Source organism: Phodopus roborovskii, unplaced genomic scaffold, assembly GCF_943737965.1.
Source record: "Phodopus roborovskii unplaced genomic scaffold, PHOROB, whole genome shotgun sequence".
Lineage (NCBI taxonomy): Eukaryota > Metazoa > Chordata > Mammalia > Rodentia > Cricetidae > Phodopus > Phodopus roborovskii.
Genome location: NW_026126469.1, coordinates 31902737 through 31928384, shown reverse-complemented (window position 1 = coordinate 31928384; position 25648 = coordinate 31902737). Strand labels below are relative to the sequence as shown.

The following is a 25648-nucleotide window of genomic DNA, read 5'->3' as shown; positions in this document are numbered from 1 at the left end:
TTTAGAATTTCAGGTGTAAAATAAAGGACACCTAGACACCATTTCTTATTGAAGCTGGCTGATGTGAACTGAGACACCTGAGATATGATCCCAGCATTCCCTATTGACACCAAGTTTGGCACAAGCCTCCATAATGTCTCAATTCCCTATTCCAGACAACTACAATTTTGTTCACTTTCTCAGGTCTCATCCACTCCACTATTTCATCAACAACTGATACGTTATATGTAAGGAAACCTAGAAAGCACCCAGATCATTTTGGGGATGGCATTGTTTGTTGGTATGTAGCATTATTTTCTGATGTATGGCCTGGAAGCCTAGTACTTTGATGTGAAGACTGGGCCACTAGATGTTCAAGATATAGAAAAACTGGTGAGAGATGACAAGGTTTGCTTTTAGTAAGACTTTGTTTACTTTTTAAAATTTCATGTCAAGTTCGAAGCTTCTACTTGCATCAGGAAGACAATACAAGAAATTTGGAACTGAGCAGACCCAGGGGCAAAATAAGTATAAAACAAATGCTGGGAACCAAGTAAGAGAGTCTAAAGGCAATGCAAATGTGGTCTGAGATCTTGGGCTGCATAGTGTATAAATAAATTAGATACATTATCATTTAAGCAGTAAAGAATCCCCTTTTAAAGGGAGAGCCACAGCTCCACCTGAATATATCTCTAGCTTGTGTGGATTGACACAACCCAACCAGGATCTTTGCCCCATGTTAACATGGTGTAGAAACATTATTTTTCGCCTCTAACTTTATTATTTATCCCTAAGGGATGCTGTTCCATCTTGAGCTCCTCCCCAAGGACTTAACTACCTCTAAGGAAATAGCTCCTTCTACATTTGCACTAAGGACCTTAACCCCATCTTCCCCTCTTCAATGTGTGTGTGTGTGTGTGTGTGTGTGTGTGTGTGTGTCTGTCTGTCTGTCTGTGTGTCTGTGTGTACACCTGTATATATGTTGGCAGACTGCAGTTAATTATTGGGATTTTCCTCATGTTCTGCCCTCCTTATTCTCTCACTTTGCCCGAATCTTTCCAGTTCAGTTACTCTGGTTAGGCAGTAAGTCCAAGGAATATGCCAATCAATGTCTCTTCAACTAATGGATTGTTACTATACACTAGCATATCTATCTATTTTTGTGAGTTTTTATATATTTAAAAAATGGGTTCTTTATGATTTTTAGATTTGAGAAACCTACTGCCATAGTTAAGATGGATAGAAAAGATTTTTTTTCTAGTTGTAGTCAATTTTCTAGTTGTAGTCAATTTATTTAAATATCTTTTAGTTTTCAGTAATCACACAACTATTTACTGCTTATAATTATTTTGGTCATCTAAAGTTGACACATAAATTATATACTCCTGTGAAGGTTCACTGTTGGAAGCTCCCAGTCTTGCAGAGCACTTAATACCCATTCACTTGCTTACTTTCTTCATATTGTGATCAATAACTTAAATTCCCTTTTGCTTTGGAATTCTGTACATTTCTAATGCCCCAGTAAGATGCAGTATTGTCATTCACAGTGACAGGTGAGGAATATGGTGTTTGTTTTTTTTTTTTTTTTTTTTTTTTTTTTTTTACATGTGTGAGACAGGTGAATGGGAAAGAAGTCACCTTACAGCCATCATAGAAACTCGAACTGGAAGTAGTACACATACATGGTGAAAAGTTAGTACACAGTTATTTTACATTTCCGCTGTCTGCCCACACTTTGCAGTCTTCCAAATCTCATGCTGCAGGTGTCTGTTCCCACAAAAGCATGCAATTCCGTTTCTTTGTATTTATTACCTTCCAATATCCTTTACCTTTTAATAAAATGGAAGAATAGGAGAGTTCCCATTCATTTCAAATCTTTCTTGATCACCCATCTCAAATACAGGGAGATGTAACCATTGAGGTAGTAAAACTGTTGTCTTGCAACAGACACCACAAACCCGGGTTAATAACATTGAAGACACAAAGAAAGATGAGTACAAATCTGCCTTTATTGCTTAAAAAGCAGGGTTACTGTGTAATATGAATTCACCACAGGCACAGTGAATCAGATTTCCAGGATGGGATGACAATTTCTTTATAATCATCATTTCAAAACTGGATTTTCAGGTCCTCATTTTCAGGCCAGTTTGCAGCAGCGGGCAGCAGTCCAGTCTATGACTGGACACAGGCAGTGGCAAACATTGTCATTCTGGACATTCCAAGATCCACAAGCAAAGCCACAAGAACAACCAGTAACAGTCATTCCTGCATTGTTGTGTGAGAGAAAGACATCAGAGTCCTAGGACCATAAGATGTGGAGAATCTCTAACTGTTCTCCCTAGGAAACTCATGCATAATGTACATTTTGTGGGGCATAAAACTAAATCCATTTTTAGAGTTATCCTCAAGAAAAAACATCATTTAAAATACTTGGAGTTTCACTGTCTTTCATTTGATGGCAAATCCCCTCTGTGCTGGTTCCTCCAATACAAGGAAAGAGAATGGGATAGAGAAGGGGGTCGATTCATGACCACACAATTGAAATTCAGATGTAACATCACATGTGGACATAAAGGAAAAAATGATTGGAAGATCAATGGGTACACAGGGTCCTTCAGTATCATCCTAAATTTAACTGAAAACCAGGAAGGAATGTCTAGCTACCTGGAACTGTAACTCAACTCCATAGCAATACAAATCTGAGTAAAGAGAAGGTGATATTAGGGAACCGATAGGGTGGACAGATTATTCCCAGATTCTCCTGAGTTTATACTCACCATTAGGACATGAAGCTAGAGTGCCCATAGCCTTGACACTAGTGCAGGAAAGAGTTTTAGTCACAGGGGAGGGACGGCCATCTGAATAAAAGGGAAAAAGTGATATTATCCATGAGTTTTCTCATAATTTCATTTTTAATCCTCTCCTATCTTGGGCATGTGATTGTTTCCAAAAGAAGTACACTCACAAAATCTAAAGATATATTTCCTCATTTGTGAACAAATAATAGTAAAAGTAGAGTACACTTACCACATAAATTGACTAAAAAAAAAAAAAAAAAAAAAAAAAAGAACTAACTAAAACCACAATATTATAACTGTTTCATAATGTGTTCATAAATTCAGGACCTAGACTTCTTTTCCTCATCCTCATCAAAAACACTGAGTTTTTGACTGTGAGTTCAAAGGGTAGAATACCGAACAAAGCCCTGGTTAGGAAGGCAGGGATGAAGTGGGCTGAACAGAGGCTGAGGTCTTAACTGTCAGCATAATCAAGGATTGGGCTATGGTTTCTTCTACTCATCTCATACTTTGATAGCTGAGAAGATCCTTGAGCTTCTTTGTGAAAGAGTCCACAGTATCCTCAGTATTCACTGTGACCATCAGTTGAAGAAGGGAGATGATGATGAGAAGAGAGCAAGTGGTAGTCTTCATCCTGTTGAACATCAATATCCTAGGGCTGGAAGAAAAAAGGCAAAGAAGATAATATCACTGAGCTCTGACATGGCTGTGAGGGGAAGAAATATTCTGGATATAGTAGGACAGTAGCATCAGAAGTGCCCAGCTTGGAACTGTAATGGTCATTTAGAGAAGCAGAGAGGGTTCCCACAGAGCTGACTGACTTACCAGAAGCTCAGGAATAATTCCAGGGCCTGACCAGCTGAGATGCTTTAACACACTGTGGATTGCTGACTGGCCACCCTTAATATATACAAGCACATCCCAGTGACTTGGAAGCTTTCACTATGATTGACAGCCTGGTGTCTTGCAAAGCAATTTTATGTGAGTTAAGACACTTGGCTAAAGTAGAAGATTGAGGTTTATGATAGTGGGCAACTAAACACTCTTCACTTATCTGGAAAAGCTGAAACTTACAAGATTAACCCAACAACACAAAGTTATGGGTTGATTCTGACCTACTGAATTGCCAAGTGGTAAATCTTGGCCCCGTGGAGCTTCCTGGAAAAACTAGGAGAAAGCTTTGTAGATGCAGAGTCAAAGAATTGCAATAAATTCTGGTGTGAGCTTTTCATCATGATGGCACTGCATTCAAGTTGTACAAACAACTGAAATTAATGCATACACACACACACACACACACACACACATACACACCAGAGGGAGAGTAAAATATATATATATATATATATATATATATATATATATATATATAATCTTATACATATATAAATTATGTAAACTTATATATATACATATATGTATATATACACACACACACATATATATGTATATTGAGAGAGAGAGAGAATGTTCTGTATCTTAAATACATACAACACAATAGGAACAACAGAAAATCAAAGTTGTCAGGAAAGAGTGGCTGCATACTCTACAGTGGGTGCTGAGACTTTTTCCCACATGGTGTAAGCATACCTCTTGCTTCATCAGCAATAGGAAGGGGCTTTGCTTTGGGTGGTAAAATATGCAATCAAGGCTGAGTTTTCTTCCCAGAAGGAAAGTCTGGGTAAGACGTCTGTAGGAAAAACTCCAAGTGGAGCTTGATATATGGGGTCTGCTATATTAATCCAGAGGTGCTATGAGATAGGTTAAAGATTTAGACCAAATGTCATGGTTCTTGAGAATAACAATTAAGCAAAGAGTATTGACAAGCTGTAGTGATGTTGTCAGACCATTATTCTCTGCAATAAAAGGTGCATCTACTGTCAAGTTTCCTAATCGGTGATAATTTGCTTGTGTAAGGGAGAAATTACAGAGGGAAAGTAATATATGGCTATTATGTTCTGCCTCTGGTTTGGGGGTAAAGTTGGTAAAAGACAGAATGACATAGAGAAATGGGGTGGCCAGTTCTTCTAGCTGGCAGGATGCAAGAGAACGAGTACAAGTTAGTTTTGTGCTAAATATCCCTTCCCAGTATCAAACACTTGAAATTTATAGGAAGAGCCAGGTAATAAGGAAAAGAAATTTCCATGAAAATAATAAACAAACAAAAAGATTACAGAAGTGCTAGTCAATGCCTAATTCAGTTAAAAAAATACTAAACTCAAAAAAATTGAATTCATCAGGAATTCATCAGGACTGTTAATTGGGCACTAGTGGCTTTTTATAAGTCCTTTGGTTGGATGGAATGTATGAGAAATTGGACAAGCTCTAGCAGAACTACATGATTCTAGATCAGTAAATAAACTGAGTTTTTAAACATGCTAAATCATTTAGGAGATGAGGAAATGACAAAACAAATGATGAATCATGTTCAGCTTATTTAAAAACAAATGTCCCAAGTCTCTGATGGGGCAACTGATAAAGGCCCAAATACTGAGCTTGGGTTTTTTTTTTTTTTTTTGTTTGTTTGTTTGTTTGTTTTTCAAGGCGTTAAAGCCCAATCAAGGACTAAAATGAGTGAAAGCAGAAGGGCTACAAGTAGTTCCCATTGCATCCCATGCTGAGGAATGCTCTTTTGACAGGGTGGCCAAGGGTGTCTGCAATTGAAGGCACCTGGAAACCTCTTTCCAAATTATGAATTTGTGGATTTGCTATTGAAACTGTATGGTCCTGTAAGACACATATGATATCTGCAAAAGTTATTCTTTTAATCCATCAGTATCCTGTGCCTGTAAATGTAAAAGGCCACAGGTATACTGGAGCACTTGGGCTATTGGAAGATTCCATTTGGAATACAGAGTGGTGTGATATAGGATTTGTCTGAAAAGAATCAAGAAGCTTTTAAACAAACTAAGAATCTCATAAGGCGTGACAAACAGCGGTGTATCCTAGTACCCCAGTGAGAATGGCAATAGTGCATGGGACACAAGCATAAGCTGGTTTTTCCATGAGGAGGTGGCAGATAGACTGTGTAAGTTTTATACCTTCCAGCAAGGAAATTAAATATACCTTCACCTATGTGGACATTGCTATAGCCATAATATAAATATTTCCATTCAAGTGAATAACAGGTGAATCCATAATCAAAGTTGTTCTTTTCTTTTCTTTCTTTTTTTTTATTTTAACATATGACGCTGTTTAATTAGGTTGATAGCAGTTTAGAAAACCCCTTTGTGAGGATACATCCCGTTTGTGAGAGAGAACTGAGACCGCAGGTAGCCCTGAAGCTGAGGAACAATTTTGATCTTTGGCAGAAGCTGCAAGTGCATGGTTTTCTGATCAGCCTAGCACGGCTCTGTAATCTCATATTTCTCCTTCTCTGTGTCGAAGATCTCACCCTCCTGGTGCTTGGGATTGCACAGCTGCTTCTTGAAGTAAGAATCAGTCAAGTGTTTGAGGATTTTAACTTGGCTGATATCAACTTTTGTAGACGTGGCGATGACAAATTTCTGCTGTGTTCTTCACAGAGGAACTCTGTTGAGGGCAAGAGGTCCCGTCTCAAGTAGCAATCTGCTGCCCAGCTGCTTCAGGAAAACTACCCTCTTCCGTCTGTGGTGCCCGGTGAGGATGATCAGGACAGTCCTGGGAGTAATGCCGGCCCGCAGCTTTCTCACATGCTGACTTTCTGCCATGGCTCAGCAGTTTCTGGGGAACATCTTCAGTAGGGTAATACGGGGCATTTTTCGAAGCATAACCACCCGGCTATTACCATTCTTGTCACCACCAACCAGTTTGGTGACAGTAGAAAGGACCTTCTCCTTATTCTTCTTTTCAACCTTAGTTTTTGCAGCTGCGTATTTTCTTTTGTACAGGGCCTTTCTGGAATACATGGCAGATCGGGAATACCTGCCAATTCCTCTTACGAGGACAGGGCTCCAGCTGCAATGCGGCTCCCCGTTCTTGGGCTTTTTAACCTTAGGGTCACCCTTTGTGGCTGCAGCAGCACAGGAGCACCTGCGGCATCCCCACCAGCCTTCTCGGCTGAAGGGTTTTTCTCTTTTTTATCAGGCTTCTCGGCTTTTTCACCGCCATCTCGCAAGGTGGGAAAGACCATAATCCAAGTTCTTATATAGCTCAGTTCCATGTATAGACACCCACAAAAAATTGGAGTAGTCATTTAATAAAAGTGGTATACAGAAATTGACAGAGACAATCAAGAAAAACAGCTCTTCTGTCTAACTTACAACCCTTCTGGGCATGGGTTAATTTTAAATATATATATGGGTTATTAAAACAATAGGTAAATAACTTGACTAAAGAAGGTGTCATATATTGGGTCAAAAGGACACTTCATATATATTAAAAAGGAATCCAGAGGTGGGAAATGTGCCTATAAGTTGTTGGCCAGAGAAATCTCTGAGTCTCTATCCTCACAAAGAGTATTGCCTTCTGGTATTTGTAAGGAAAAACAAGACAGTAAGATGCTGATCCTAAGGGCTCCTTCCAGGGAGGTGGGGTAAAGGCACAAAGTGAAGAAAAGGGACCTAGGGAGTCACATCAAGAGAAAAACAGAAGACTTGTTTATTTAGCAATGGATACAAGATTATATACTCTTCCAGCACCCAGGTGTTCTGATCTGTTGACATTGTATATTTGCCCTTCATTGGCTAGGCACCATCAAGACCTCTGACAGCTCATATTGCTAGGGCCTGAGGCAGGATCTCCTGATTGCCCCTCCTTGGCTGGGCAAGATCAGGATCATTGACAATGACTTTCAGACTCCAGGTTGGCTCTTTAGGCCTGGTAGGCCTTACCTTCCTACATATCTACCCTTTTTCATTTATTATATGGGCACTCAGCAGGAGCCAGAGTTCTTTGCTCAGGCCTTGTTGACCCCACATCAGAAGAGCTCAGTAACTGGACTATGCCTGTCTTAGGTTGGCCTGCCAATGAAGGTCTTACCTATCCTGACTACCAGCACCCAATGAAGGTCAGCCCAAGTAGCCAAGGCATACACTAGCAGCAGCAGTGTGAAGCTGTGCAAAGCTGCCCTAGCAGCCCTGTCAAGTTCACACTCACCATGCTTCCTCAGGCTCAAAGCAACCCCTGACCAGGTTAGCCCCAGCCTCAGGCCCTTGTTTCAGGCCACACACTTCCCTTCTCACTGCTGAAGTGAGCCAGGCACTCACACAGATAACAGCTCACCCTACACTATGTGCCAGCATCCCTTTGAGGGGATAGCAGGCGATCAGCTGTCAATAGGGGTGGGAAATTGTGTTAGATCTCTATGTTTTGTGCTTACTCCATGACTTCTGTGGTTTTTTAGGTCTAGCCTCGGTTCCACCTCCTGGGGGTTTGCCAGGTGAACAAATGCAGAAAAAAAAATGTGTGCCTTCCTAACCAGACAGGCAGATAAACAGGACAGGCAGCACGAAATAAGTAGAGAAATGGGGGTCCCAACATTTACCTGATGAAGGGACTGAGAGCACACAACATACTGGGGTCTTCTCACTGTTTTGGAGATGTCGTCCAGCACCACAAGTGAGGAGAGGGAGGCACTAGAAACTTTTCTGGACAAAACCCCCAAATTATTACAATGAAAAAAAAAGGGACTCTGACAAGATGAGCTCAAAATCTATGCTAGTTCCGGGCACTAGATGTTGCTGATCCTCAGGGCTCCCACAGTGAGGAGGGGGTAAGAAGGCATGAAGTCATTGGGAGTCAGGTGAAAGGAAAAACAACAGACTCATTTATTTAGCAAATAATACAAGCTTATATACTATCCTAGCACCCGGGTGTTTTGATCAGTTGACATTGTGTGGTCTCTGCTCATTGGCTAGGCAACAACAGGACCTCTAACAGCTCCTGTTGCTAGGGTCTCAGGCAGGATCTTGTGATCCCTCCTCATTGCCCGGACAGAATCAGAACCATAGACTATTAGACTCCAGGTTGGTTCTCTAGGCCTGGTAGGCCTTAATTTCCTACAGTAATACCCTTTACTGAAGACTACACAAGTTATGGTTACAGAACATAAAGACATAAAGCTTAGGTTGAGGTGGAAGCTCCCTCCTTTCTGTTAGTATGGGAAATTGCTACACAGGCTTCTGGGGAAAAGTCATGAATACTCTATTAAGCAATGGATCCTACTTGCTAGGGTACTGAATGCCAGGCATGTGTTGACTGAGCAATAATGGCACATTATGGTGCATTCAACCAACACTGCAGGAGAGAGTTCATATCTTTTAGAGTTTCACTTTAAGCCAGGACAAGAACTTGCAGCTGGGAAAAGCATAGGCCTAAAGAAGGAACTGTTGCTATTCTTTTGTCAAATGGATATGGTATAACTCAACCTGTCTTTTAAAACTTGCTTAGAGAAAAAAATTACTTTTTAAATAGATGCTGTATCACAGAAACTAAGCCTCCTTGTGAAGCTCCTGAGAACAAGGATAGTTGCTGCAGCATAGTAGCCCAGTGCTTAACCATAGACACTGTCCATAAAACATGTGAAAATGCAACTTGGGAGATTATATATGAGGGCATAGTTATTATGTTGGGCCCAAAGTCTAGACCCCCGAGAGACCAGGACCAGATCCAATGCAAAAGCAAAGAGTCTTTCTTAAGAGTTAACTACTACGGCCTCTTAGTCAGTCTGATGCTGCCATAGAGTAGGAGAGATCCTGGGTGATAGGGAGTTGAGACTTTTACAGAGGAAGGCAAAGGGAGTCAAGGAAAGTTAAAGGTTCATGATTCAGGCTTGGGACTGGATAAACTCAGGGTAGTGGTATCTGAGTAAACTGGCTATTTGGGGATTTAAGGAAGTTACACAGTTTTTATCTTATGTCAGCAAAAGGACATGGGCAGTTTGTAAGTCTTGTGCCTAATTGACCCTTTTCCCGGGAAGGGATGTTTGCAGTTTTTCTTGAACTAGGGCCAAGGTCGGGGACATCCATATCCCACTGACTCAGGGGGCCTGAACTCTGACTCTGTGCTGTGTTGTGAATTACTGCTGTAGGTTTGCTAAGACCTGGAACTCTTTGGGGGACTGGGTCTCTCAACTGAATATATTAAATGTAATAAACATGAAAGAACGAGAAATTATAAAACATTTTAAATATATTTTTCATGCTATCACTATAAACAAACAGTAAAAAATAAGAATGTCATAGCCTCAACATTAGGACAGATTAGAACTTTCAAACAACTTAATGCATACACATTGAATCAATGGTCACTCAATTATCTGAACATGGGAAAAGTGTATCTAGTCCTTGTCATAATGCAACGTGAATTACCTCTAGTCCTATTCCAGGCTTCAGCATTCATGCTTCTGCTGACATCATGGCATCCAAACTCCCACAGAAATAGGCATTAACTTCGCTTGCAGTATCCTAAGCCGTCTCTGTGTTTCAGATTTCAGCCTGGCATCAACATCAGAGCATTATAGCTTGAAAAGTCCTTGGACCTGATCTAATTTGATACCACCCCAAAACAATTACTAAACCAAGACTGAGGCGAAAACTGGGCTTACCTAAAGTGACAGATGAGCATCTTGTACATTGGGAGCTGGTACTAGAACCAAGGTCTTTCCATTCCACTGCATTCTCCTTTGTATGAAGGTGTCTAAGTTCTCTGCAGCTAAATGAAGTACAGGAAGGGAATTCAAACATGTTTGTTACCCATTTCAGTCAGTATGATTTCCATTTCATTTGGGCATTGACCATAACAGAAGGAAGTCACATAAGCTATAAAACATTTTTATGAAATACAAATATAAGAATAAACAGCAAATGGACTCATTTTTAGATACAGGATTGCTTGAGACCATGAAGGCTACTCTTGTTCAGATTCAAAGGTTTTATTGTCCTCAAAAAGTTGTCCCTAACTGACTCAGGCCTCCCTGAATATGGGTCTCAGCCAGAAGGACTGAGCAGGCTAAGGGACCTCAGAGAGTGGAACCAGGATGTATTCCTGGTGCAAAAAGGACCTTGAGGACACATCCCCCATGGAGGGATACTCCCTTAACCTAGAGACAGGAGAGAAGTCCTAGTCCCTACTTCAAATGACTTGACAGATTTATATGACCTCACATGAATGACATTGCCCTACATGTGGAATTGGGGTGGGGGGATGGGAGGGGAAGGTGGTCAGGGTGCTTGTGAGGGGGCAGAGAGGGTAAGTGAGAGGGAGGGAGGGAGAAGGAACTGGGATGGACATGTAAAATAAAAAAAAAAGTTGTTCCTAAAGCAGGTGTAAGGTGATGGATGTTGACTCCCTTCTCTCCTGCTTCAAAATTGATATTTATTATAAAACTAAGCAGAAACTTATAGGAATTAAGAAAATGAATTCTGGAAAAAAAAAAAAGAAAATGAATTCTGACAAATGCTCATGTTTTCATAGTACAACTCTAACCATACTCATCATGGGTATTACATGCTGATTCCTCTGCAGTCAGACTCCATAATTATTATTCTTTCTTTTGCATGCTAAACCCTAGAAAAGAGCCAGTCATGAAGTTTTATGGCAGAGTTTTCAAACAGAATGGCCATTTTCTACTCTCACTTGCACCAACCTGGATATTGTGCACCAGCATTAGTCTCTAGGAGCTGGCTTCGCTCTCAAGACTTATGTTTTCCTTTGCTGTACTTCTGCTCTGGGGTTTAGAATTTCAGGTGTAAAATAAAGGACACCTAGACACCATTTCTTATTGATGATGGCTGATGTGAACTGAGACACCTGGGATATGATCCCAGCATTCCCTGTTGACACCAAGTTTGGCACAAGCCTCCATAATGTCTTAATTCCCTATTCCAGACAGCTACATTTTTTGTTCACTTTCTCAGTTCTCATCCACTCCACTATTTCATCAATAATTGATACGTTATATGTAAGCAAACCCACATTGTTTGGGGGGATGGCACTGTTTGTTGGCATGGAAACTGACTTCTTTGTGAAGTGTGGCCTGGAAGCCTAGTACTCGGATCTGAGGACTGAGCAATAAGTTGTTCAAAATACAGAAAAACTGGTGGCCAACAACAATGCTTGCTTTTGAAAAGAATTTTTTCTTATTTTACATATTTATACCAGTTCTCTTTCCCTCCCTTCCCTCCCTCCCTTCCTCTCTCTCTCCCTCCCATGTCCCCCTCCCATCCTATCTCCTCCCCCCCACTCCACAGGGAGGGTGATGCTGTCCAGGAGGGATCAAAAAATCTGTCAAGTCATTTGGAGTAGGGACTAGGCCCTCCCTCCTGCCTCTAGGTTAAGGGAGTATCCCTTCATGGGGAATGTGCTCCCAAGTCCTTCTGTGCACCAGGGATACATCCTGGTTCCACTGTCAGAGGTCGCTTAGACTGCTCAGTCCTTCTAACTGAGACCCATGTTCAAGGGGTCTGAGTCAGTCCAATGCTGGTTTTTCAGCTATCAGTCTGGGGGCCTGTTAGCTCCCCCTTGTTCAGGTCAGCTGTCTCTGTGGGTTTCTGTAGCCACATTTTCTTATCTGTCCTTCCTCTCTGCATCTGGATTCCAGTTTGGCTCTCTGTTTAGCTGTGGGTGTTTGCTTCTGTTTCCATCAGCTACTAGATGAGGGCTCTATGATGGTGGATAAGTTAGTCATCAATCTCATTATCAGGGAAGGGCATTTATGGTAGCCTTTCCACTGTTGCTCAGACTGTTGGTTGGGGTCATCTGGTCTCTGGACAGTTCTCTGAAGTCAGTTTTCTCTTCAAACCTCTAATTGCTAGGAGAAAGAGAAGGGGAGGAGAGGAAAGCATGTGGGACTAGGGAGATTGTGGCAGGGGAGGAGTAGATGAGAGGAGAGAGAGAGAGGGAGAAGGAGAGAGAGTTACCATAAAAGAGGGAGCCATTATAGGTTTGAAGGGAAAGATTTTTATTTACTTTTTAAAATTGCAGATCAACTTCTAAGTCTGCCACTAGTATCAGGAGGACAATAGAAGAAATTTGGAGCCGGGCCGTGGTGGCACAGGCCCATAATCCCAGCACTCAGGAGGCAAAGGCAGGCAAATCTCTGTAAGTTCAAGGCCATTTTGGTCTCCAAAGTGACTTCCAAGACAGCCTGGACTGTTACACAGAGAAACCATGTCCTGATAAACCAAAAACCAAGGGTGGGGGTGGAATATTTGGAACTGCGCAGACCCTGGGGCAAAATAAGTATAAAACAAATGCTGGGAACCAAGTAAGAAAGTCTAATTCAAAAAAAAAAAAAATGTGGCCTGAGAGGTTGGGCTGCACAGAGTTTAAATAAGTAAAATACATTATCATTTAAGCAATAAGGAATCCCCATTCAAAGGGAGAGCCACAGCTCCACCTGAATATATCTCTAGCTTGTGTCGATTGACAAAACCCAACCAGGACAATTTCTCCATGTCAACTTGATATACAAACACCTTATTATTCACCTCTAACTATTCCTTTATCATTTACCACTAAGGTCTCATATTAATATTAATATCATGATATAAAACATACATAACTTTAAAGCATCTCAGTGCCCTTAGCTTATGAAAGGAAGGTGTTCCATCTTGAGCTCCTCCACAAGGACTTAACTTACCCGAAGGGAAATGCTCCCATCACATTTGTATTCTGGACCTTAATCCCCCATCTCCTTCTCTTCCTCCATGTCTTCCTCCCTCTCTTTCCCCCCACCTCTCTCTCTCTCTCTCTCTCTCTCTCTCTCTCTCGTGTGTGTGTGTGTGTGTGTGTGTGTGTTTGTACCCGTGCATATGTTGGCAGACTGGAAGGCAGAATTCTCACTGTCCACCTTGTTTTCTCACTTTACCTGACACTTGGCAATTCAGTTATTCTGACTAGGCAGTAAGTTCAAGGAATATGCCCATTTGTGCCTCATTAACACTTGAATTACTGATATAGAGTGCCATATCTGGCTATTTTATATTAATTTTAGATACGGCAAGTGAGTTCTTCCAGGTGTTTTGCTTTGAGAACCCTACCATCATAATTAAGATGATGGAAAAAGAAGATTTTTATTGTAGTTGAAGTCTATTTATTTTAACCCTTTGTTAAGTAACCAATCATAACACCATTATTTATTACTTAAAATTGTTTTGGCAGTCTAAAGTTGACACATGAATTATATACTCCCGTGAAGTCTCAAAATTGGAAGCCCTCAACCTTACAGGACACTTAATACCCCAGTCACGTGTTTATTCTCTCAACATTGTCATCAATATTGTAAATTCTTTTTTGCTTTGGAATTCTGTACATTTCTAATGCCCCAGTAAGATGGGGTATTGTCATTCTCAGTGACATGTGAGGAATATGGTGTTTTTTGACATGTGTGAAACAGGTGAATGGGAAAGAAGTCACCTTACAGCCATCATAGGAACTCAAACTGGAAGGAGTACATGTACATGCTGAAAAGTTAGAACACAGTTATTTTAAATTTCCCCTGTCTTCCAAATCTCATGCTGCAGGTGTCTGTTTCTATAAAAGCATGCTATTCCATTTCTTTGTATTTATTACCTTCCAATATACTTTACTTTTTATTAAATGGGGGATAGGATAATTGGATGGGGAGATCCATTGTTCCCCCTCACTTCAAATCTTTCTTGATCACCCATCTCAACTAAAGTGAGATGTAACCATTGAAATACTAAAAATGTTCTCTTGCAACAGACACCACAAGCCAGGGTTAATAACACCAAAGGCATAAACATAGATGAGTGCAAATTGGTCTTTATTTCTTAAAAAGCAGAATTACTGTGTAATATGAATTCATCACAAGGACCATGAGTTAGGTTTCCTGGGTGGGACCACAGTTTCGTTAAAATAATCATTTCAAAACTGGGTTCTCAGCGTCTTCACTTCCTCAGTTGGCAGCAGCGGGCAGCAGTCCAGTCTATGATTGGACACAGGCAGTGGCAAATATTTTCATTCTGCACATTCCAAGATCCACAGGCAAAGCCACAAGAACAACCAGTAGCAGTCATTCCTGCATGGTTATGTGAAGTAAAGACATCAGGCACCTAGGACCATAAGAGATGGAAAGTCCCTAACTCTTCTCTCTGGGAAGCTCATGCATGTATATAGATTTGTGGGGGCATATAACTAAATAAATTTTGAGAGTTATCTTCAAGAAAAAAAATCATTTAAATGAAAAAACTTTGAATTTTACTGTCTTTCAATCGATGCGAAATTTACTTTAGTGCTGGCTCCTCTTCTACAAATACAGGGGAGTAGGAATGAAAACAAAAGAGGGCCATATCCATGACCACACAATTGAAGTTCAGGTAGACTGTCATATGTGGGCATGAAGGAGAAGTGACAACAAGAAGAAACCCAGAGTCCTTCAGTAGCATCCTTAAGACAACTGAAAATCAGGAAGGGATATCTAAGTACCTGGGTCTGTGGCTCTGCTCCATGGCAGTAAAGGTGGGGTGCATTGGAAGATACAGGCATTAGAAGCACTGGGAAGGGGTGCAGAATCACAGGGCTTCTTACTCACAAATTCTCCTTATGAGTTACTCACCAGGTGGACAGGATGCCAGTGTGCCTGAGGCTTTGATACTAGTGCAGGAGAGACTCTTAGTCTCAATGTGGGGAGGATGCTCTGCAGGTAAGAGAATAAGGGGTATTTCCATAGTCTCTTGCTCTCACGGCTTTGTTTTTTAGTCATCTTCTATCTTGGAGATGTCCCTGTTTCCATGAGTAGTCTAATGACTTAAGTTTTAAGACTTAATGTCTTCATATGTGAAGTCAAAATACTAGTTGTGTTTACTACATACAGTGGCAGTGAAAATTAAAATGAGCTAACTTAAAGCTTTATGTTACACCTTTTCAAGATGTATTCATAAATTACAGGTGCCACCCTCCTAGGCCTGATTATCAAATAAAATGGAGCACTTAGCCATGAGTTCAGCAACAGCAAGTTGAATGGGATAGAGATGTAATTATAATTTAGGAATAAGAGGCATGAACACTGGTTAATCTCAGCTTTCCATACACCATCAATTACCTAGACGACTAAGAGCTTCCTTGAGCTTCTTCATGACAGAGTCTAAGGTCTCCTCCGTATTCACTGGGGCCATCAGTTGAAGAAGAGAGATGATGATGAGAAAGGAGCAGGTTGTAGTCTTCATCTTTTCAAAGTCAGTGTCTTGGAGCTGGAAGAAAAAGCCAAAGAAGATGATTATCACTGAGCTCTGGAGTCACTAGCTATGAGGGATAGGAAGAGACTGTTATACTTTGTAGAGAGTAGGGAGGGAAGAACAAAGCAACCATGCTGCAACTGTTCTAGCTGTTTGCTGAAGCAAAGAGGGTTCCTGCAGTACAGCAGATTCACTCACAAAAATCAGAAAGGTTTCCAAGTTCTGGCCAAGCAAGGATGCTTTTAAACCCGGGGGGGGGGGGCTTGGCTATCAACCTGGCTACTCATAATGTAGAAAACACACAACCCTCCAACTCTGCCATGTAAATACTTCCCAGACTTCCAAAGAACTTTGTAGCAGTTTCCCCTGAAACATTCCCTCAAAGACATGTGGAGAGATTCTTGAGCTTCAAGTGGTAAACACACTCCACGTTTGGAAAACCTGAAACTTGAGTGTTCTCAATGTATTTCCAAAATGTCCCTACTTCATGTTATAGGAGTGGCTAACCAATTGCTGGGAAGGAGACTGACCAGCTAAGCTGCCTAGAGGAGAGCCTCCTACCTGTTTAGCTGCCTGCAAATTGTACAAAGAGCTCCAGGCTTCACCTTGGGCACCAGCGTGGTGATTCCCCTGAAGGCTTTACAGTAGGCAGAAAACAACCGATCCACAGAGACAAGAAGGAAACTCAGCTCAGCCCAATTTTATTATAACTGGTGCTGGACCAGGACTTCTAAGTCTGGTCCAGATCATTTTACTTTAGCCATATTTAAGCACAACTCAATTAAAAAAAAAAAGTATTCAGGTAACAATTAACTCCATCCCAAGTGCACTACAATTTAAGACATATTTACACTGATACTCCTTACAAAGTACATCTGGCTTCTTTTCCAAGAATGGGCACTATTGACTCAGAGATAAAGCCCAAGGTTTAGGCCTAGGGAGTTTGACTAAGGTAAACATGTCTGTGAGTGTCAGGATTGACCTGGTCCTAGGATAACATTGAACTCACTTAGGCTGTTGTAAAGTACAAGTGACCTCCCTCATAAAAGTGTATTTGATGGTCGAACAGTAATGCTCAAGTTTTAGGGGGAAAAGGTCTTGGATAAGTAAAAATATAAATTCTGGGAGATAAGGCAGAGCCTGTCTCATCAGGCAGCAGAGGATCACCAGGTTGTGAAATAACATTCCAGGAAAATCAGCTCTGCACCTCATTACACTGAAGAGGTGAGGTGTGTGTTTAACTTTCTTGGCTTCTCCAGTACTCACCTGTGTGCTCTTTGCTCTTTAAAATCACCAATGGTTGGATGGGCCTTTCAGTAGGTCAGTTGCTTTTGATTCATCCCTTCTCCTGTAAGTAACCTCCACCAAGACACCTGTAAAGAACTTCAGTAACTTACTGATTCACTGAACTAGACCTAGGTAGATTTGCTTTGTTGTTCCATTATCTGTTCTCTCTCAAGATGAGTAGTCATGTGTGTCTTTTCTTCTGAGAAAAAAATTACATAAAATTCACTTGATACATGATCAGGGAATATGGTCATGAACCAAAGATAAGTTGAGATTCTTCTGAGACATGCACTGGAAGCTGATCTCTAAAAGTAGACATCCATGGCAGAAATCTTGATATAACTCCCTTTCCTCATAAGATATGGGGTTATATACATTTTTGCTATATCATGGGTTTCATGGACTTTCCTTTGGGTGTTAAGACATACAGCCAAGGCTGTGTCTTCTGTCCAGAGGAAGAGTCTGAGTGAGTAGTCTGCAGAGGAAATCCAGATGGGTCTATCTTCCTCTATATAATATGGAGTGGCATGCCTGCTTGATGAATGGTGACTACCATATGAGAACATAGTTGACCAAGAAAGGTTAAAGATTTAGAACAATTTTTTTTTGCTCCCTGAGAGTAAAAAGTAAGGGAAGAGAATATCCATAAGCTGGGTCTGAGGTAGCATAAGCACATCTCTTTGTAGTAAAAAGTCATATCATGGCAAGATGGCAGGTCAGTAAGGACTTGCCTTTATACACCACCAATGATAAATGAAAATGAATGTTCTGTTAGCTTGCTGATCAGTAGCCTCTGATTGGATAAAAGAGAAAATGACATGGAACTTGTTTTAAGTGAATTAATCAGAAACTTGCATATTTTATTGGATATTAGTGACTGGTGGGTTCCATGTTAAAACATAACTTTTTTTTTCTTCAAATAGGAGAGGCTTTTGAGGATCTAAATGATGGAGAACAGAAAATAGATTAAATCTTTAAGGTACTAAAACACACAGTAGGAGATTGGAGATGAAGAGAGGAAAATCAATTGATGAATTCTGTATTCTGTTCAGTTACAAAAAAAAAAAAAAAAAAAAAAAAAAAACAAATGTGGCAAGATTTGAGCTCTTCTTAGAGCTCCTAGAAAAAGCTGATGAAAAAAAAAAAAAAACAACAACAACAAAACAGAACACTTTTTGTGAGTTCTGAGAAGGCTTTTCAAGCCTAACCATTGTTTCACAAAGGGTTAAAAGAAGGGGCAGAACTTATGAAGGAATAAACAGTCTTCACAGAAACTAATATTATGGGGGAAAACACCCAAGCCACTTTGACAGGGTGATCAAAGTTGCCTGCAAGTGAGGGCCATTCATGGACTGGAGTCCTCCTAGCAAACTATGAACTCACCAGTCTGTTATTAAGGAACAGATTTCTTGGGCTTTGGTAAATCTGGAGCCAAGCCCATTCAGGCCAAGTCTCAAAAGCACCAGGGTCAGTGGGCAGCAGTAAAAAGCTCAAAGTTTCACTAATAGTGATCAATGCCCTATCCAGACAAAACTGTGAGCATTTCCTTTCTGGAGAAATGTATACCGATGGTGGAATTTTTTCTAACCTTGGGCTCACACTGAAACAACACATGACAGAGATAGAAGGAAGAAAGGGGGAGACAGAAATGAGAAGAGAGGAAGGAGAGAGAAGAGGGGAGAATATGAATGGCCAGAGCTGCAGCTCAAGCAGAGTCTACCAGAATCTGGGTAGGGTATAACCAGGCAGGAATAGCTTGAGCTAGCATGGGAAAACCCATAGGGGTTGGGGAACTGTATGGGGGTCCTATCCAATGGAGGTCATTCATGATGAAAAAGCCAAACAGATGATACAAATGATAGGGCTTTCCCATGATCAATTAGGCCTTGCTAATGTTTGGTGTGTTTGTTGTTTTTAATTCCTCTAGCGGTTGCATTTCTAGTTCAATTTGCATTTACGTGGAATGGTCAACAGTGGACTTTCAGAGCACTCCAAGATTGCCTTCAGAATTCCACTGTTTATCATTCAATGATGGTCTTGCTTTGTTATCCTGACCATCCTCTATGAAGAGGTTTCATTTCCTTGACAGCACACTGCTAAAATTCTGTGTGTTCTGTGTATTTAAAAATACATACAAAATACATGAAAGTAGGTGCACCTAAAAGAATGACAATGGGATTTCAGATGAAATAAGCTACAAGGACCAGAGAGATGTTAAATCCTTGGGAGTATTATGATCCTGTGAGACTCATGTGGTACATGACAACGTTACTTTTTGAATCCTACAATAACTGTGTCTGTAATGGTAAATGAACTCCTGGAATATTAGTGGATTTTTAGTTGCTCTTTATATGCTGTCTAGATTTTGTTAACTTGACACAAGCTAGAGTCATCTTGGAAGAGAAAACCTGAGAAAGTTCCTGTACAACAATGGCTTATGAGCAAGTCTGTGGGGGCATTTTCTTGACTCAATGTTAAAAAAAAATTAATATATAACTCTTGAATTAAGGCTCACTCAAAATTTTTGGATACAGTAGAATGCATCTAGTCCTTGTCAGAATATAACATAAATGGGTTCTAGTCCAATTCCCAATAGAGTCCTTATTCTCCTCCATGCCTTGTGAGTCTAGTCTTCACCCTCCACAGTTCAATGGCATTGTGATAATCCACCAGAATAGGTCTTAACTTCTCCTTACAGAATCCTAAGGGCATCTCTGTGTTTCAGATGTCAGTCTGGCATCAACATCAGGTCATTGGAGCTTGAAAAGTCCTTTTACCTTATCTAATTTGATGCCATTACTCAACAGATCACTAACCCAAAATTGAGGTAAACATTGTGTTTACCTAAAGTCACAGATAAGCATCTTGTGGCTTGGGAGCTGGTACTAGAACCAACATCTCTCTGTTCCACTGTATTACCCTTTGAATGAATCTGTCTAAATTCTTTGAAGCTAAATGAAATACAAAAACTGGAAAAAGACATGATATTTTCCAGGGTTATATACATTCTCTAGTTACTCTATTTAACTGGGAGATTGACCATAAAAGAATAAGATCATATAAATTATGCTGTAATTTTAAACTACAATATAAAGTAAAATAAAATAATTTTTCTTTTCTGGATGCAAGACTGCTTGAGATCAAAGAGGCTATTCACACTCAGCTTCAAGGGTTTTATTTTCCTCAACAAAGTTATTTCAAAAGCAGAGGTATAGTGACGAATGTTGACTTGCCTCTCTTCTGCTAGGCAATTGTTATTTATTATGAAACTAAACATAAGCATGCAAGATTTGTGAAAGAATTTCAACTTCTAGTTCAGTATTCATTTTTTTGTAGATCATCTTCTCCAATCATCCTTGTCATGTATATTTTGATCATTGTCACAGTCCTCTGCAATTTCCATTGTTACTATTCTGTCTTTTCCATGCTAAGTCCTGAGAAGGAACCTTGAGCTTGACATGAGACCTCAGAGCTGCCTTACCAATCACAATAGTCATTATCTATTGTCACTTGCACAAACCTGGGTGTTGTGCCATAGATTAGCACCTAGTTCTGCTCTGAGGACTTCTGCTGCTCTCTGCTGCACTTCCTTTCTGGAGTCTAGAAGTTCAAGTGTAGAATTAAGGAACAATTTAAACCACTGATTCTTATTGAAGCTGACTGATGCCAACTGTGATATCTGGGTTACGACCTCAGCATTTCCTGTTGACATGAAGTATGGCACAAGGCTCCTAGTTGTCTCTTTCTGACAGATCCAGTGTTTGTTCATTCTCTGGGCTCTCATCCTCTTTGCTCTGTCCACAGTAAAATGATAGGGTGTAATTTATACATCTGGCAAGAATCCAGGTCTTTTGTGAGGTTGTCACCTGACCTCTTTGTGAAGTGTGGCCTGCAAGTCTGCTGCTGGGACTGGAGGACAGGGCAATCTGTTGTACCAGAGAGAGAAAATCAGAAGGCTGCCTAAAACGCTAGCTTTGGGAACTTTTATTTGCTTATTTTAGTTCAGTTCAAGTTCCAAATGTGCCCCTTGGACCAGGTGTCAAGACCTAAAATGTCAAGAGCTATGCAGACACTGGGACAAAGTAAGCCTAAAAGCAATGCTGGGAACTGAGTAAGAAAGTCTAACAATATTTGCATACTGTGGCTTCAGAGCCAGCATGCACGGTATTTAAGAAAGTTAACCTGTCATCTCAACATCAAGTATCAACAGAAGAGTCACAGTTCCTCCTGAAGCATCCTTGTGTTCTCATCCCAGGTGAAGGAAGTAGTTCTCTCTGGAATTTCCTACTAAGAACTTCACTTAACCTAGTGGAAAATACTCATTCAAGATTTGCATTCTAGAACTTAATCTCTCTTTTGGGGTATCTTAGGGGTAGTAGCAAACAGGTGTATGCAGTGTACATAGGTGAGTATGTATGGGGCCCCGAGTCATTTTAGGTGTTGCCTTCAGGATCTGTCTACTTTGTGTTTTGAGCTTTCTCATTTGGCCTAAAGCTTGCTAATTTGATTAGGATGGCTTGCCAGCAAGCCCCAGGAATGTGGCTATCTCTGCCTCCCCCATACTGGGACTGCGATTACACACCACCATACCTGACTCTGTAGATGGGTTTTGGTTATCAAACCCATGCTTGTACAGCAAGTTCTTTATTGACCTAGCTATTACCCAGTCTTTATTTTCCATTTTCCGAGGAAAAGTGCAAAAACATCACCCCTTTCTCTGTTTTCTTCTAAAGAGAAGGTTCAATATCAAAATCAAGAACTGACTAAAAAACAGGCATGTCTCAAATATTTCTGATTTAGCATCAATCTCTGTTTTGCCAGACCCTGGCTCCAAATCTCTGCTCTCTGGAGAGAAGTAGCATTTGGACACCCACCCCTTGGCTCAATATCACAACTCAAACTGACTCCTTTTAAAACAACCCTTAAACTTACATGGTAGGTATTTTATTTTTATATCTATTAATACTTTGTTTATATTCACTAATCAAAGCAAATATTTGGTTACTATGAGGGAACCTCATATGAGGTTATGAAACCCAAGCCTTTGCTCCCAGGAAGATTATAATACAGTGAAAGAAGAAAACATTCAGCATGACAAGAATTTACAGAAATAATTACAGATTTAACATTAGTAAAAGTCAGAGTGAAAAGCAGAAAAGAGTCATTCCTGTGGAAGACACCATGGTGAGACTTGAAGATTAGTAGAGCAGCCTGGGGTGAAGATCCAGAGCGGGATGTAACCCTTCTAGTGAGAAATTCCAGATGGGAGTAGCCATGCTGGGTTGGTAGGAAAATAGCCCAGATACAGCACAATTGGTCAGTGCAATATTGTAAAGGTCAAAGTTTTCACATGGCAAGTTAAAGAATCATAAGAAACAAACAAACAACAAACATCTAGAGTGTGCAGAACACTCTAGGACTTGCCTGAGATTCCAGCCAGGAATAAAGAAAGGAGAATGTCTAGAAATGAAGGTACCAAGGTCCATGGAGATGGGATAACATCGCCTAATGGTCCTATCTAATCCACCATATCCACTCATTTCTAGACTTAGGGAGTATTGTTTGATTAAAGATACATATTCAGAACACATTATCCAGCCACTATGTAGACAGGAACAAGAAAACATTTGGGGAGATTGAAGGGCCAGTCAATAATGTTGATGAAAGATACTGGACATGTGGAGCAAGGTAGTTAAAGAGAAGCAAAGGCACTTGAGATAGGAACACAAATGTGGAGACTGCTCAGGGGCTCAGTAATGGAGTTAGCACGTGCTTAATGAGCAAACATCCTTACACATTTTAAGATGGTTAGTAGCTGTGGGTCCTCCAAGCTGCAGCTGGCAAATGCAAGAATTTCAGGAGGAGCCACTGTTGAAAAGAAGCAGGGAGAAGGCAATGAGGTACCCCATAGTTATTCAGGTCTGGTTTGCAGTGCAGGAAGAAGTAAGAAAAAGATGAGTGACTGTGAGTCACCATGCAGAGGAACCTTTGAACTGTCCTTGTGTCACAGCTAGCCCACACAGTGGCCCCATATCCCTGGAATTTGTCTGTTCAGTGCTCCTGTCACAATCAGGCTGATAAAGTGATAGACTTAAGGACAGACTCTGGAGCTTTTAGTTAGAGTTCTTACATTCTCAAGGCCACCATGACTTTAAATACATACATTTTAGCTATTCAAGCTATAGGCCATTCTGGAGACTGCCCTGCAGTTAATGTAAGCTCTCCCATAACTTGCTATAGCTCCTGTGCTGCTCATTCTTTCTCACATTCTCTCTCTCAGGTTTCTATGTCTGGCATTTCTGCACCTTTTCCCCCTTTATGAATCTTCTCACTGTCAGAGAAACAAATTCACAAAATTTCCCTTTCTATGAAAAAATAAAGTATTTTCTTAACTTTCTATTCCCTGACATTTTTGAATCTTTTTAGTCAATTTTTTGGACAAGTTATTTTTCTGGCCTCAAGAAGCAATCTCAGATTCCCTGTCTCATCCTTCAGTTTCTACATGGGTGAGCGCACCTCAAAAGATAGCATCATTTCCTCTTGTCCTAGCTGTGAAGAAAGAGGCTGTTTACCTACTTGCCTTTTCAGAATCCCTACTTCCTCATCTTGAGAATGATCAAACAACACTTTTGAGGTTAAATTGGCTCATTTTAAGTGTGAAGAAACATGGTTTTACCTTATCAAAGTGGGAAGTTTGTTTGAAAGATAGTCTCAAAATATTCTTTTTTAAAAAGAATGTTTCTAAATCTCAGACAGTTAATAAATCACACCCCAACTCTGAAGCAAATAATAATTTCATAGTCAAACATATTCTTTTTTCCAAAAAATATTGTCATCAATGCAATAATGTCTCACATTTATCTATTATAAATAGGAAGGGCTATTAATTAATTTAGCTCTTTCCTCTGTGCTTGCATATTGCTTGCTTTGGAAATTAAAAAGTCAGTCTTTTTCTTGAGTACTGGAAATAACCACAAGCTGATTGCTGTTTGAGGTTATCTGATGCTGCACTATTTCTGCTTTTAATGAGTGTTGTGTCTCATGGCCTGTGGCCTCTTTCCTTAGAACCAGTCTTTCCTCATTCGGTTGTGTCCTATTCTGTGTCTCTCAGGCAGCTAGGCTTCTTTCCTTTATCTTTGGGAATCTTCTGTTTAATATTTCTTTTTAATTCTTGAGGCTTTCATACTTGTGTACGGTATGAAACTCAAAAATATTTATGCTCATTTTCCCCTCAGACTCTCCCAGATGCCTCCCCAAATGGGTGGGCCCTCCCAACTTCATGTTGTTGTTTCTATTTCTGTTGTTTTATACCTCATTGAGCTGAATTTGCAGTGCCCTTACCTGTATGGACTATGCACTGGAATATTGAAAACCTTCTAGTATCTGGGCATGCTAAGCAGAAAAAACAAAGTATAGTTCTTCATCAGGTTTCTCATTGCCACAATGGAAGGACGGTGAATACATACAAGTAATGAGGAAACAATGGTGAAGTTGCTGACTGACCTCAGTCTGCTTCTGGTTTTTCCTGGCATGGGTTCTTGGGTTCATTCCATTCTAAGTCTTGACTTGGAGTCAGATGGTTTTTCTCTGGAAGTGTGAAGTGAATACCCGCCTATACTTATCTTATTTACCTTAAACCTCTCCTAGATTTATGCTTACCATGAATTCAGCATGCCATTAAATGTTCGCTGAGCCCTGTCCTTGTGAAACCTGTTTGTTTTGAAACCCTGCCGGCAGGCAGCACAGTAGAAGCGTGCACTTTTCTGTCCCCAGGGTTTGTCCTTATTAGGAAGGGCCTCAACTTCACATTCAGTTCTTTTTGTTGAGAACCAACTCCCAGCCTGTAGTGGGAAGAAACTTACCATTTTCATTTAAGTACTTTCTTAGTCCCCTTCAGCCTCCTTAAATTCTCTTGTCAGTTTTTTTTTTTTTTTTTTTTTTTTTTTTTTTCCATGCCTTAAAACACACCTCACATGCTTGGTTTTTCTGGAGCTTTCTCTTCAGTTGTGATATTCTTTTCCAGTAAGTTCTGAGTAGTAGAAAATAACTTTTCCCCCATCCCCTTTCATCTACCTCATTGAGACTGAACTTCAGAGAAGACCAACAGAACACTGAAAAGTGTGTTGGCTATTGCCTGGCTCACAACTTAACTTCAGATGGATCAAGGACCTGAGCGTAAGGCCAAATACTTGAACGTGCTAGAAGAAAAAGTGAGGAATAAGCTTGAACTAGCTGACATGGGGAAAGAATTTGAACAGGACACTGATAGAGCAGGCATTAAGAACAACAATTAATAAATGGGACCTTGTGACACCGAGAAGCTTCTCTATGGTAACAGAGAACATCATCAGACAAAGCATCAGGGTACAGGCTTGGAAGAGATCCTTACTAAATTTTATATTTGTAATAGAGAGGTAGCGTCTAGAATATATAAAGAAGTAAAAAAAATCCTAAACTTTTGGAAAA

At 40.4% G+C, this 25648-nt stretch overlaps 2 protein-coding genes and 1 pseudogene across 2 annotated transcripts; all 3 read right to left on the bottom strand.

Annotated features, from left to right (window-relative positions):
• Positions 1-1969: 1969 nt before the first annotated feature.
• Positions 1970-3675, bottom strand: LOC127226856 (resistin-like gamma). The gene is made up of 4 exons (XM_051190970.1): positions 3603-3675; positions 3287-3435; positions 2757-2837; positions 1970-2244 (listed from the first exon to the last, which is right to left on the bottom strand). Exons 2-4 carry the CDS (start codon positions 3420-3422, stop codon positions 2117-2119), a joined length of 345 nt encoding a protein of 114 aa, XP_051046927.1. The 5' UTR covers positions 3423-3435; positions 3603-3675; the 3' UTR covers positions 1970-2116.
• Positions 3676-5992: 2317 nt separating this feature from the next.
• Positions 5993-6888, bottom strand: LOC127226820 (60S ribosomal protein L6-like; annotated as a pseudogene).
• A 7585-nt stretch (positions 6889-14473) lies between these two features.
• On the bottom strand, positions 14474-15930 carry LOC127226855 (resistin-like gamma). The gene is made up of 3 exons (XM_051190969.1): positions 15763-15930; positions 15277-15357; positions 14474-14739 (listed from the first exon to the last, which is right to left on the bottom strand). Exons 1-3 carry the CDS (start codon positions 15884-15886, stop codon positions 14609-14611), a joined length of 336 nt encoding a protein of 111 aa, XP_051046926.1. The 5' UTR covers positions 15887-15930; the 3' UTR covers positions 14474-14608.
• Between the last annotated feature and the right edge of the window lie 9718 nt (positions 15931-25648).

Excerpts from the sequence above, each read along its gene's own strand:
- LOC127226856 (XM_051190970.1), bottom strand. The coding sequence starts at position 3,422 with ATGTTCAACAGGATGAAGACTACCACTTGCTCTCTTCTCATCATCATC. Across the intron at positions 2,838-3,286 it reads GGATCTTCTCAGCTATCAAA|ATGGCCGTCCCTCCCCTGTG; the intron begins GTATGAGATGAG and ends CCTTTTATTCAG. Across the intron at positions 2,245-2,756 it reads TCTAGCTTCATGTCCTAATG|GAATGACTGTTACTGGTTGT; the intron begins GTGAGTATAAAC and ends ACAACAATGCAG.
- LOC127226855 (XM_051190969.1), bottom strand. The coding sequence starts at position 15,886 with ATGAAGACTACAACCTGCTCCTTTCTCATCATCATCTCTCTTCTTCAA. Across the intron at positions 15,358-15,762 it reads GGAAGCTCTTAGTCGTCTAG|AGCATCCTCCCCACATTGAG; the intron begins GTAATTGATGGT and ends TCTTACCTGCAG. Across the intron at positions 14,740-15,276 it reads ACTGGCATCCTGTCCACCTG|GAATGACTGCTACTGGTTGT; the intron begins GTGAGTAACTCA and ends ATAACCATGCAG.